The 12,363-nt window shown below is 43.2% G+C and overlaps 1 protein-coding gene across 1 annotated transcript in view; it reads right to left on the bottom strand.

The window, feature by feature from the left end:
* Window positions 1–2,324: 2,324 nt before the first annotated feature.
* The window catches only part of LOC142571350 (uncharacterized), a 44,368-nt gene continuing 34,329 nt past the window's right edge, over window positions 2,325–12,363 (bottom strand). The window contains exon 18 of the mRNA XM_075679625.1: window positions 2,325–2,580. Coding sequence (XP_075535740.1) covers window positions 2,369–2,580 — 212 coding nt within the window. The 3' untranslated portion in view covers window positions 2,325–2,368. The remainder of the gene's footprint in view (window positions 2,581–12,363) is intronic.

The raw sequence follows: 12,363 nt of genomic DNA, 5'->3' as shown, positions 1-12,363 counted from the left end.
GGAAACCCATACAGGTTCCTCGAAAGAAAAGCCTCACAGTTGAAGAAAAATTCGTCCGGGTCCGAGACTCGAACCCGGGACCACCGCCTTTCCGGGGCAGCCGCTCTACCATCTGAGCTAACAAGGCGGCTAGCAGATGGTAGGGCGAAGCCGAATTTGTCGACAACACGAAGCAAAGGCAAGAGTTTGACGTAATAGTTCTGTGGAAACCCGCAAGGTGGAGAGAAGTAATTAGTAAAGGGAAAATCAGACATCTACCTGTTCGTAGCAATCTGCAACGAACAGGTGGATGGCTAACCATCTGCTAGCCACCTGGTTAGCTCAGATGGTAGAGTGGCTGCCTCGGAAAGGCGGTGGTCCCGGGTTCGAGTCCCGGACCAAGACGAAGTTTTCTTCAACTGTGAGGCTTTTCTTTCGAGGAACCCGTATGGGTTTCCTTTGTAGCAATTGCTACGAACAGGTGGATGTCTGATTTTTCCTTTACTAATTACTTCTCTCCACCTTGCGGGTTTCTGCAGAACTATTACATCAAACTCTTGCCTTTGCTTCGTGTTGTTGACAAATTCGGCTTCGCCCTACCATCTGCTAGCCGCCTGGTTAGCTCAGATGGTAGAGCGGCTGCCTCGGAAAGGCGGTGGTCCCGGGTTCGAGTCCCAGACCAGGACGAATTTTTCTTCAACTGTGAGGCTTTTCTTTCGAGGAACATGTATGGGTTTCCTTTGTAGCAATTGCTATGAACAGGTGGATGTCTGATTTTCCCTTTACTAACAACTGAAGCTTGCATGTGCTTATGGTGCATGATGTCACTGTAGCATTGCAGAAGTGTGTATTTTCTCTCTTAACTTTTGTAACACTGATAGAACTATGTCACTTGTGCTTGTTCCTGGTGCTGTCTTCCTCTTACTGCTAAGCTTTCACTCTTGTCTTTGATGTTTGTGAGTAATATAGCCATTAGTAAGCAGTAAAAACAAGGTGATCTTTTCCAGGATGGATTTGTTATCAGATGGCATGATACACCACAAATAATTCCAGAACATTATTTATTATGAGCTCTTCCATATTCTACGAACAACACACAACACCCCGTGACATAAGAGTTGCAGCACGTTGTTTGAAAGTAGATGACACTGAAGCCTGGATGCCTTCTCTTGTTCAAAAAAAGGTACCGATTACTGCACGCTTCTCTAATCATATGTGTGTTTCATGCACTGAGGCATTTTATTATGGCCAATATTTTATAGCTAAAGTATTTATTCATGAGAAATGTCATTGAGATTTTAACCTGAGCTACAGGGTAAAATATGGTTAGAGATGGGCTTGAAACATTTTATTGAGCTCTCATGTTGGCCTAGTTGTTTTGCATATATTTGTGAAGATTTCTGCAATATAAAAGTGACTAACTATCCAACGTAAGTACTCGTTTTCTCTAACTAGCTTGCATAATATTACAAGCTCAAGCAACATACTCAAACAGTTGCAACTGCACAGCATATGTGGGCATTGTGTGTCCGCATTTATGTAATGCCTAATTCTGCTGGATCAGTATTAACATACCTCTCGATGTACTCTGAACTTTGTACTTATGCTTACACAATATTACACCAAAAATCACAAGCACATGCTTAGCTTCCTTGGGCTTTTGTTTCTTTTGCAATCTTGCTAAAAAATAGCCTTGATGTTTATATATTCTGGCTTAAATAGCCACACCAGGTTTAAAGCCTGTCGTAAAAAATGTGTGGTATTTACTATAAAACTTACAACTTGCAACTATGGCTGTTTGTATTGCATCAGGAATCATAAAACTGTCAGCTTAATGGTCATTTCATCACTTTTTGCTCAAACTTGTCACAATGTGAGGCATCACTGGAAAGTCATAAAGGTCAGCAGGAGACAAACAGGTACGTTAATGACCAGAGACTGTCATATCTCTAGTTTAGTCTAGACCTTACTTCTGGTTCACCCAACTGCTTGAAATTTGTGCTACATACATTCCTTATTCTGAACATGTGATCTGGTCTGTTTTCTGTCATATTTCTTTCATCCTTCAGTCACACAGAATGCACAATCAGCCTTACTTTTGTGCCGTACAGCTTTGTGCTCGATAGTAATAGATGATCACTTTTAGGTTGCTTACTTTACTTTGGTGACCTAGTTGATATAGTACCACCTTTTCATTTTCCTCTTGTCACATGTGCTACTTTTTCTTCTTTCGCACTCATTTAGCTCACTCACATTTCACTGAACTGAATACAGTTAAACATTGATATAACGAAGTCAGTAAAATCGGCAATTGCTTCATTACATTGAAATTTCTTCGTATTGAAATTCAACCTTTTATGCAAAAAAGTACAGTCGCCGATCGATTTTTCTAAAAGGAAAGGGGGCCACAAAAGTTTTTGAATGACCGGGCAATCGAAAAAACAAACTTATAATGATAAAACAGTTCATTTTGATGAATTTGGTAGTCAGCGATGAATGATACGATTTCATGCCACGTCGACAATATCTTCACATTCTTGACATTTGTTGCTCTGGATGGCAGCCATTTGCAGTGATATTGCGGGCAAGGTGCAGCTTGGGCTGATGAAAAAGCATGCAAAGGAGTAGAGTTGAAATAGAATTGTTGGCGTAAGAGCAGATCACAGTCAAGCACGCACAAACAAGGACAAGGCATAAGAGCTGAGTCGGGCAAGTGGTGTTGATTCATTATTAACTGCAGCGGAATATGAAAACAATGGACAGAAAAAAAGTCAACACAGAGAGCGCTCTGTGTTTTAACCTTGTGTCTGTCAGTTGTATTTGCAATTAACAATGGAATGGAATTGTTACATCAATCCAGCATTGGATTGTCGCGACCCTGTGCCTTCATTCTTAAGTAATCTCGGAGTTATATTTTGTTTTGACTAACAATGCTGTGTTCTTGTTGCAAGGTATATTTCCGATTCATGTGTTCATTCCCTTCTTGGGATTTTTAAGTAATTCCTTGATACCTGCTCATTTATGTCTACTGATGACAATCTTGCCAAAAGTGTACTGTTTTCGGGTGTAACTGCAACTTGACTTTTCTGGGCTGGTTCGAGGGAGACAAAAATGTTTTGGGTCTGTTTAGTCTGGAGCAGGAGGTTTTCTTTCATCGTTATTGATCTGAATTAGGTGTTGTATTCTTAATTTCCTCTTGCTAGCCACTATGGCATGTGCTGCATTGTTATTCTGTGCCCTTCCCTCCCCACTGGAAACAGATAAAGTGACAAGTATACCTTCAATTCTGTGGTAGCGCTTCACTTATTTAAATTTTTTTCCACTCTTGCTAACTACATCTGCAAATGTTGCAATCAATGTACATTATTTTTCGAGATTTCTGATAAGAATGGGGGGGGGGGTATACTTCCAGTATTCCATTCTTATGCTGAAGGACTTGTGTGCTGTTATCATGTGTATAAGGGCCCTTTGTAGAGAAAGATTATTATGTCACTAGAGTACCAAATACACTAAATGACAGACTATGAGCAAAAATCACAGGTTGTTGTGGACGCGTGCAAGGTTCTGTCATAAAACCGAAAAAAAAAAATTCTTAATTACCCATTTTGTCACTGTGTGGCTTCGAAAACTTTTGTTGTTTCACTTCCAACAATTTCAGACAGTTTTTTCAGCAGACAGAGAACAGTAACCAGACTTTAACAGTCAGTTGTTGCAAAATACGTTGCCAGTTATGATACCTTAAAATATCAAATAGCTCATTTTCATGTATGAATATGAATAGTTAGGGCATAATACTATTTTATTCATATTCAAAACTGAATATTTGCCTACTCCTAAATTGAATTAAACAGGAATTCGATTAATTCTTGTTTGTATTAGAGCAAATCTACCATATTAGATTGGACAGCTCAAGAATCGGAGCATGCTGACACAAAAAAGTGCAGGCAGCATTGGCAAGCAAACACACTGTGAAGCCACAGTACTGGCCCAACGTGTGACGTCTTGTGTCAAGATCGCAGGGCGAGAATCAAGATTTGCCAAGGTGTTTGGTTCCCAGTAGCTATGCCAGTAGTTTTGCACATTTGTTCGTCTGCCCTGCTGTGTCTCTGCCTGCAGAACGGGAACCATGGAGGAAAGAAAAAGTTAGGAGGGAACATTATGTCACGCAGCCAGTCTTGGCAAGGGAACGCTCCGTGAGCCCCATATATTTACTCAGTGGTGGCCCAACATGTCACCTGTTCCATTGAGATCATGGAGCAAGAACCGAGATTTGCCGAGACGTATGATTCCCACTAGCTATGCCAGTAGTCTTTATTTGGTGCATGCTTGTTCAGCTGCTCTGCCATGGTTCTGCCTACAGAGTGGGAACACTAAAACCAAATGCACGCTTTGACGTGCAATCAAGTGCTGGGCCGACAGGTTGGGCTTCAGTCACATTACGGTATGCTCTCTCCTATCTTTTCTTTCTTCCTCCATGCTCCTGCTGTTTATGATGATGATGGTGATGATTTATTGGCATCCCCTTTGAAACAGGGTATTGACAAATATTCACCTAGCCTGCTTGATTTAATCAGGTATGCTATACATATTTTTCATACTAGCATTTTTGTACACATCTCCTTAATGTTTTTTTTTTCTTCCTCAAACGTTTTCTATCTGCCTTGTACCGCTACCTATGCTGGATGAATAGATGGATGGATGCAATGAGCATTCCCTTTGAAATGGGATGGTGGGTTGCATCCCCAAGCTCTTGTTATTGTTTTGTCTAATGTCCTACCTACTTTTTTTAACAGCCCCACGTTGCAGGAAATCTAGCGCTGGCGTCCCACATCCAGCTTCCAGTGTCAGACGTCGTTTCGGCTAAAAGAATTTTGAACCATGCATACCCAACCACACAGGCCCTCCATGCGGTGCAAGGAAGCTACTGACGTAATTTAATATCTCAAGGTAAAATACATAAAAAAATCTTAAAGTACGACTTTTGCACAACTTAGAGACATGATAGTGTTGGATTGTAATTTGAATATACAAGAATACAATTCTGTCATGCAAAAACTAAAAAAAAAAAACACATACACCTTTTTCAGTATTTCTACCTTTCCTAGAGCGGCCATGGCCTCCCAGATTTGTGCGCACAAATCTAAAAGGCCATAAAACGGCGCACCTGGTTCCTTGCAATACCTACAGATGGTGCTCACTTCTGCCTCATCGCGGCCCATGCAAGAGGCCGCGTTTCTACCAGAAAGCTCGCCCTTGTGCATAGCATTCACTGCCAGCGTTTCTTGGTAAATGTTACAGTTACATAAACTGCAGTTGCCGGGGGCCATGAGAAGCAGTTGAGGATCTTTGAATGCTATCGTGTTCCACTCTTGAAGGCGAAGCTTAAGCGCCCTCCAAATGTTTTGAAGAAGAACCGGAATTCCCAGCACCAAATTTTCTGAACTACTATTGGGAACTTTCTTTTTTTGCGCCTTTTTTTTTCTTTTTTATTTTTGTTGTGATCTCCCTGCTTTTCTGCCACCAAACTTCCAAACTTCCCCATGCTATTGCTGAACCCAAGGGCTTCAAGGAGGCCAGAGGATAGGAGCCTAAACCGACTGCTGGGCAGATATCTTCACATTCTAATCAAATATGTTCCATCATTTCCCTAGCTTTACCACAGTGTTCCAAGGCATGCTCTCGCTTCAAAAAGTAAATAGCTTCCCTTTGAGTTATCATAAAATGTTTCTTTCCAGATTTCGTTTTTTTCCTCGTAGGCAGTTAGCAGGTTTCTTTTCCATTGCCGCCACCCATGAGATTGTCTCAGCCTCTCCGACTTTGCATTTGACGTTCTTTGTTGCCATGTTCCAGATGCCTACCAATTCTGAAGCCATTCTGCAGTTCTCCCAATGTGCCATTATTCACTGCCCATGCTTGCAGCATTAATTTAATCACCTGCATTGCTAACCTGTATATTATTGACGTAATGGTCACCGGTCTATATGGGTGAATTCTGTCTTTTTTTTCTCCTTACCTTTATACAGTAAAACCCGGCTATATTGAACTTGCAAAAAAATGCCTATCAGTTCGATGTAGGCCATAATTCGATATAAGCCTGCTAAAGAATTGGACGTCATAAAAGCACATACCATTTATAAAATCTTTTTATTGATGAAACTAGCTTAGTTTCGCATGAAATTGTCGTGTATTTTCTTCTTCTTGGGCAATTTCGCTGCCTGCAACGCACATACTTCTCAACATTGTCTTAAAGAGTCAGAGCAGCTGAGGCCGCAACCTTCCACTTCGCGCAGAAGCACCGGACTAGTGCGAGTGCGCCAATCACCTTGGAGGATGTGGGTAAAGGATTGTCGTTGATTTCCTTGTGCCCACTTTCACTTGTGCTCGGTACGAGTCGGCAATGTAGTCTTCGTTTTTGGGCTCTCTCATGGTCGTCACACCATCATCTGCACTCACAAACTCGCCGGCCATTGAGTCTTCAGCAGCTATCGGAAATTCTGACAGCTCGCTCCAAACTTTGCCAACACCGGCAACGGCTTCGTCGCACTCATCAAAATTTACATTCATCACCGGGCACATGGAAGCCGGCACATCTGAAGCAATTTCAGATGAACCACTTGTACACGGCCATGTGTACGCGTCGGGCGCCACAGGTACCGGGTCGTGAGTTTGTCTACTTTAGCCCTAATCTCCCCCTTATTCTTCAAGATCGTGCTGAGAGTGTTCCTCAGAATCTTGCACACTGTGGGGTCATCCGATTTCTCACTGCGTTCGACTTGATTTATGATTTCAATCTTCACGGCGAAAAGCAAATTCTGCCGCTTCATCATGACGACACTGTGGGAGAAGGCCCACAAGGCGCAAACATAATGAACCAGAAAGGCAGCAAGACAACTCGCACTTGCACCATCTTGCATGACGAGGGCACAAGAGTCTCTGATTGGCTGTCTGAGAAAGCGCTGCTGGCGGGCCAGGTTCATTTTTCGCAGGGGGGTGTCGATGGCTCGCCCGACGCAGCACGGTCACGGTAGAGAGAGCGGTAGGATGAAGCCGTGGAAGCGGGAAACCCGCCACCGCAAGGGAGAGCCAACTTCTGGGGGCACTTTTGCGCCGCTTGTTGTTCGATATATCGGGAGTCACTGCTATTTTTGTTCGATGGAAGCATAATTTTTTCTATATATACTCAGTGTAACTATACCATGTTCAGAAATTGTTCTATATACACAATAATTCGATGTAAACGTGTTCGATATAGTCGGGTTCGACTGTATATTGATTCTATTTTATTGCTAGCTGTCTGGTATTCATCTATCTTGTAAGCTTTTTTCTATTGCTTTCAAGAGAGCTTCCTTACTTTCTGGTCTTAGTTCATTAATCAACCTAACAGGAACCTCTTAGGAATTTTCTCTGCGGCTTTCTTCCAGTTGAAATTTCTCAGCACCAGCTCATTTTCCACCTGGTTCTCGTTCACGCTTTTCTTTTTCTCTAACACCACCTCATCATTGCTTTGGAATTATTTGGCTGTCATTTTTTTAATGTAATTTAATCCCGCATCTCCTTCCAGTTTGTTTCTATCTTCGTCTAGGATATGTTCTTGTATTGTTCCCGAATTTTTTCTTAATAAGTTAATGTGGTTCCAAATTTTCTAGGTGCAGCCTTTTTCTCACCTATTTCTGACAACCAATGTTCACTTTCACCTTTATTTGCTTGAATCACTATCTGAACCACAGTTTCTTTCTCCCAGTTTATTTCCCATTTTCTAAGGGTAAAGTTCTGCCTTCCCCCAAGACACAAACGTACAAGTAAAAGCTCAGCAACTAAAGAAAGCTTGCAACCAACGTTCCACTTTTTAGACTAAGAGAAAGTTCATCATTATAGACCGCGATACATTCTTTCACGCAAGCCTCTGCAAATCTTCGATGACATCGAAGATCTGTATTACTCTATACCTCATGATGATCTAATGGCTTGCGTGAAAGAATGTATCATGGTCGATAATGACGTCTAAAAAGTGAAATCTCGGTTGCAAGCTTTCTCGAGTTGCTGAGCTTTTACCTAAATTCTACATTTGTGTCATTACATTTGTGACTTTACTTTCAGCATTTAGGGATTTGCATAGGAATCCCAGTTTCTCCAATGTTAAGTGAAATTTTTTAAAGCAAGCTCAATAGAAGGCTGCAGCCTCATCTTTCAGGACTAGCAACCAAGGTGTCCAGATATTTAGACGATTTTCTGGTCTTAGCTGATTCCACCAATCCAACCCAGGGTGTTATAAACATGTTAAAGGTTTTCAAGGAAAACTGTATGAAATTAAATTTCTCTTTTGAATTGCCCCAGGATAACCAATTACAATTTCTTGATCTAAGACTACTCTTTTAACCGCTTCATGTTTGCTGGTACTACCGACCAAGGTCTATTAAACCTACTTTTAACTACAGGTCTGATCATTCAAAAATTGTAAAATTGTAAAAATTGTAAAATCATGTCATCACATGATGAAAACGAACTTTCTCAACCAGATCAACAAGCTTCAACATGCAGGCTATCCTCAGTCTGTCATTATATCAGTGTGCGCTAACACTTTGAAAGAAAGAAGAACCAAAGAAGACGGTCAGATCACCCAGGAAGATTGTCATAGAGAAAATAAAATAGCCGTCGCTCCGTACCTACATAAATATCACACGATTTAAAACGTGCAGGCACTAAGTATAAGGTTGAGGCTCTTTTTTCAATGAAAAACAAACTTCAGACAATTTGTTCGCGTATTCGGAGGAAGCCATTGCAGTGCAGTATTAAACACACCAAAAAATTTCTACATTGTGCAATGGGCATAGTATATATGATCCCGTTTAAGTGCGGTAAGGTTTATGTAAGCCAGTCTGGGCATTGTGTCAACGTGAGGCTAAGAGAGCAGCTGGCGGCATATAATTCATCAGGAACGACACATCTAGCCGCCCACTGTAGGGATTGCGGCTGTTATCCTGTTTTTGAAGACACTCAGATTATCTTCAAAAGCACTAACCAGCTAACCTGTGAAATGGCAGAGGCCTTCCACATAAAGAAAAGAGGCGATAACTGCATCAGCCACCCCTCGGTCTTGCAACATGATAAGGAATTCAAGTTTCTTTATGGTTAGACTTTAACCTTTAACGTTGCCTTTGAATTGATTTAACCCGTGTTCCTTGACGCACATGCACAGCCGTCCTACTCTGTTTTATATGCACATTTGTTTCCTTTCAATAAAATTTTTCATTTGTAAGTAAGCGCCTCGTCCTGTCTGCTCTCTTCATTCTTGTCTTTGTGCACTTTTACAGTTTCAAGATGCAAGTAAGTCAACTAGCCCAGTTATCCATTCTATTCTGTCATCAGACAGCAATGGTTGATTGCTTATTTCCGATTTCCCATGTCATCTGGCCATCACATTTACTCCCTGTATTTACAACAATGAGGTTACATTCCTCACAACGATCTAGCATTAACTCCCATTGGTGTCGGTATGACCATCTAGATCCTGTATGTGGGCATTCATATGTCACCTAACTGGATGTAAGTGCTACATGGCATGCCACCTGGTGTAATATTATGCAACTGCAATGCAAAGGGCGCACGTTTCAACGTTATGTGGTGCGCATGGCACATTGCGTGCATCCTTGCGTGCTAGGAAGCATATATAGGGCATGTTTCAGCTGCAAGCTAGCAAGCACTGGTGTGGCTCAGTGACAGAGTAGGCGACTCCCGTGCTGCAGACCCGGGTTCGATCCCGGCGGGAACTCGATATATTTTTTCTCATTTCCAGCGATAGCTGTGATGGACACCGGTGGTGGCAGACATCACCACCAACTGAAATAACTATTGTAATGAACCCATAATAGCTTATGCTTTGTAACTAAGCACTTATTGCATGTAAATTAATCACTCTCATTTTTCATTCTCATGTTTTAACGCTTAATCATTCTCATTGTACACGTAACCCAATATTCCCAATTGTGGAGCCACTGTTAGGTAATGTATATGCTATGTAATGTCTTGCTTTCTCGTTTATCTGATCGAGAGTGAAATAGTAGCTGCAAGAAATAAACGGCATTGTTGGGTGTATCTTGAAGGTCTTCTCTCGAAGTTGCAGTACTTAAAGGGGCCCTGAACCACTTTTTATCGAAGTGGAGAAAGACATTTGAAGTGGAGATAGGCTATTTTAGAACCACTTTGCCGCAAAAAGTGCTTCAATGCGTTCAGCAGAAGCGGAGTTATCGGCAATCAAACACGGCCTCAGCTGCGCTCCCCTTCCTCCTCCAATGCCTCGCACTGCAAAGGTTACGGCGGAGGCGTCACCGTGGCGCGCAGTTAAAATTTCCGATTTGGTGCCTATGCCACGCTAAACGTAAGCAAAACGTGGCTGTCTTTAAAAGAGCTGCAGTGCAATTAGCCACTGGACTCGTGGCGGCACCTCGTGGCGGCCGCGGTGTAGCCGAGCGCAGCGACCAATAGCAGCCGCGTATTGGAGTGTGCTTTATGACAAAATAAAGCACACAGAAAAGAGCGAGGATCATGGGGTTTTCGAAACGAGAGCATTTAAGAGAAAGGTGGCTTCGCGCTCCACTTGCGAGCTCCACGGACCGCGTACGACAGCAGAACTTGGCAGAGATGTTCACAACAGCGTATGCTACCCGCAGACTACGTTATTTCACCAAGCCCAAGGGGTGGTTCAGGGCCCCATTAACAATCTAGGCTTCCTCCTTCATAATGTTGCCGAGTTGCATTTGTGCTGTTAAAGAGTGATAATACTATGTGTATTCTATCTTTTGCTTTTTTACATAACCATATCACTTAACTCTTAATTGGGCCCCACAAGAACTTTTATAGGCTGTGTGGAATGCGTCTTTTATTAAAGGGCACATTGTGACAAATAATTTCCAGCAAAACATTCATGAATATCATTCGTATGAGTGGAATTATTGGTAATCAAATGCTTGCTGCTTCCTGCACGACGTTGCTGCCTTCCCGTTGGTTTGAATGTTCAAATTACTCTTGAAGCAGTGCCACCACACTACTGCAATATGATGTCCACCCGCCATGCTCCACCTGCCATGGCGCTTAACTTTTGTATTGAAGTGACCAAGACAGCATGTGGTGCAACCCTCCATTGTGCCACCCAATCTCAAAGGCAATAGTATTGGCACAGTGGTATTTATAGTGTCACGTGGTGGTGACGTTGAAGAACACAGTACCAATACTGTGAAAGACAAAACTAACTATTATTGGGCGAACCTGTGCCCACAAAAACAGGCTACACCTATAGCACAACGCTAGCGGCGAACACGGTCGGCGATCGGCGAAAATCTGATCAGCGGGTCAAGCGCGTCGGCTTTTATAGATCAGTCGTCGAATGTTCCAGAGTAACCGCTAGGACCCGCGTCTTCCACAAAGTTCTACATTATTCGCGTCGCGCATACATGCAATCCGATTACACAATTTGCGGTAAAAGACAGTGGACGGAACCATCGATAACATTCCAGAAACTTCTTTTACATGCAGGCGCGTCCTGCGCTGTGCCTAAACATTTGTTAGGCGGTGAGAAGTGGTCGCCCGATAAAGATAAAGAAGTACACGTGTCATTACCCCCCTCTTAAAAAGCATCGACCCGATGCTGCAAACAAACGAAAGTAATAAACAAAAGCACTCGTAGCAAAGAAAACAACAAAAATAAGGAAGTTCGTCAGCGTCCGTAAAAGGGTTTAAGGCGCACCGCGTGGACAACTTCAGATCGTGCGCGGCGCCGCTGTGAATGCGAAATGCCGTCTGGCACAACCTCATAGTCCAGAGCGCCAATACGTCGGATGACCTTATAGGGTCCGAAATAGCGTCGGAGTAGTTTCTCACTGAGTCCTCGTCGGCGTATCGGGGTCCATACCCAAACCAATGCCCAAACACGGTCGCCGGGCTGGTACTCGATGAAGCGTCGTCGGAGGTTGTAGTGTCGGCTGTCGGCCTTCTGGTTCTTGATCCACAGGCGGGCGAGCTGTCGGGCTTCTTCGGCGCGCTGGAGATAGGTAGCGACGTCAAGATTTCCCTCGTCAGTGACGTGCGGCAGCATGGCGTCGAGCGTCGTCGTCGGGTTCCTGCAAACCAGCTTGAATGACGTGATCTGTGTTGTTTCTTGCACCGCTGTGTTGTAAGCGAATGTTACGTACGGCAGGACCGCATCCCACGTCTTGTGCTCGACGTCGACGTACATTGCAAGCATGTCGGCGAGTGTCTTGTTCAGGTGCTCCGTGAGACCATTCGTCTGCGGATGGCAGGCAGTTGTCCTCCTGTGACTTATCTGGCTGTATTGCAGAATGGCTTGCATGAGCTCTGCTGTAAAAGCTGTTCCTCTGTCGGTGATGAGGA

The sequence above is a fragment of the Dermacentor variabilis genome, chromosome 2 (genome assembly GCF_050947875.1).
Source record: "Dermacentor variabilis isolate Ectoservices chromosome 2, ASM5094787v1, whole genome shotgun sequence".
In the NCBI taxonomy this organism is placed as follows: domain Eukaryota; kingdom Metazoa; phylum Arthropoda; class Arachnida; order Ixodida; family Ixodidae; genus Dermacentor; species Dermacentor variabilis.
This window is presented reverse-complemented; position numbering and strand designations above follow the sequence as displayed.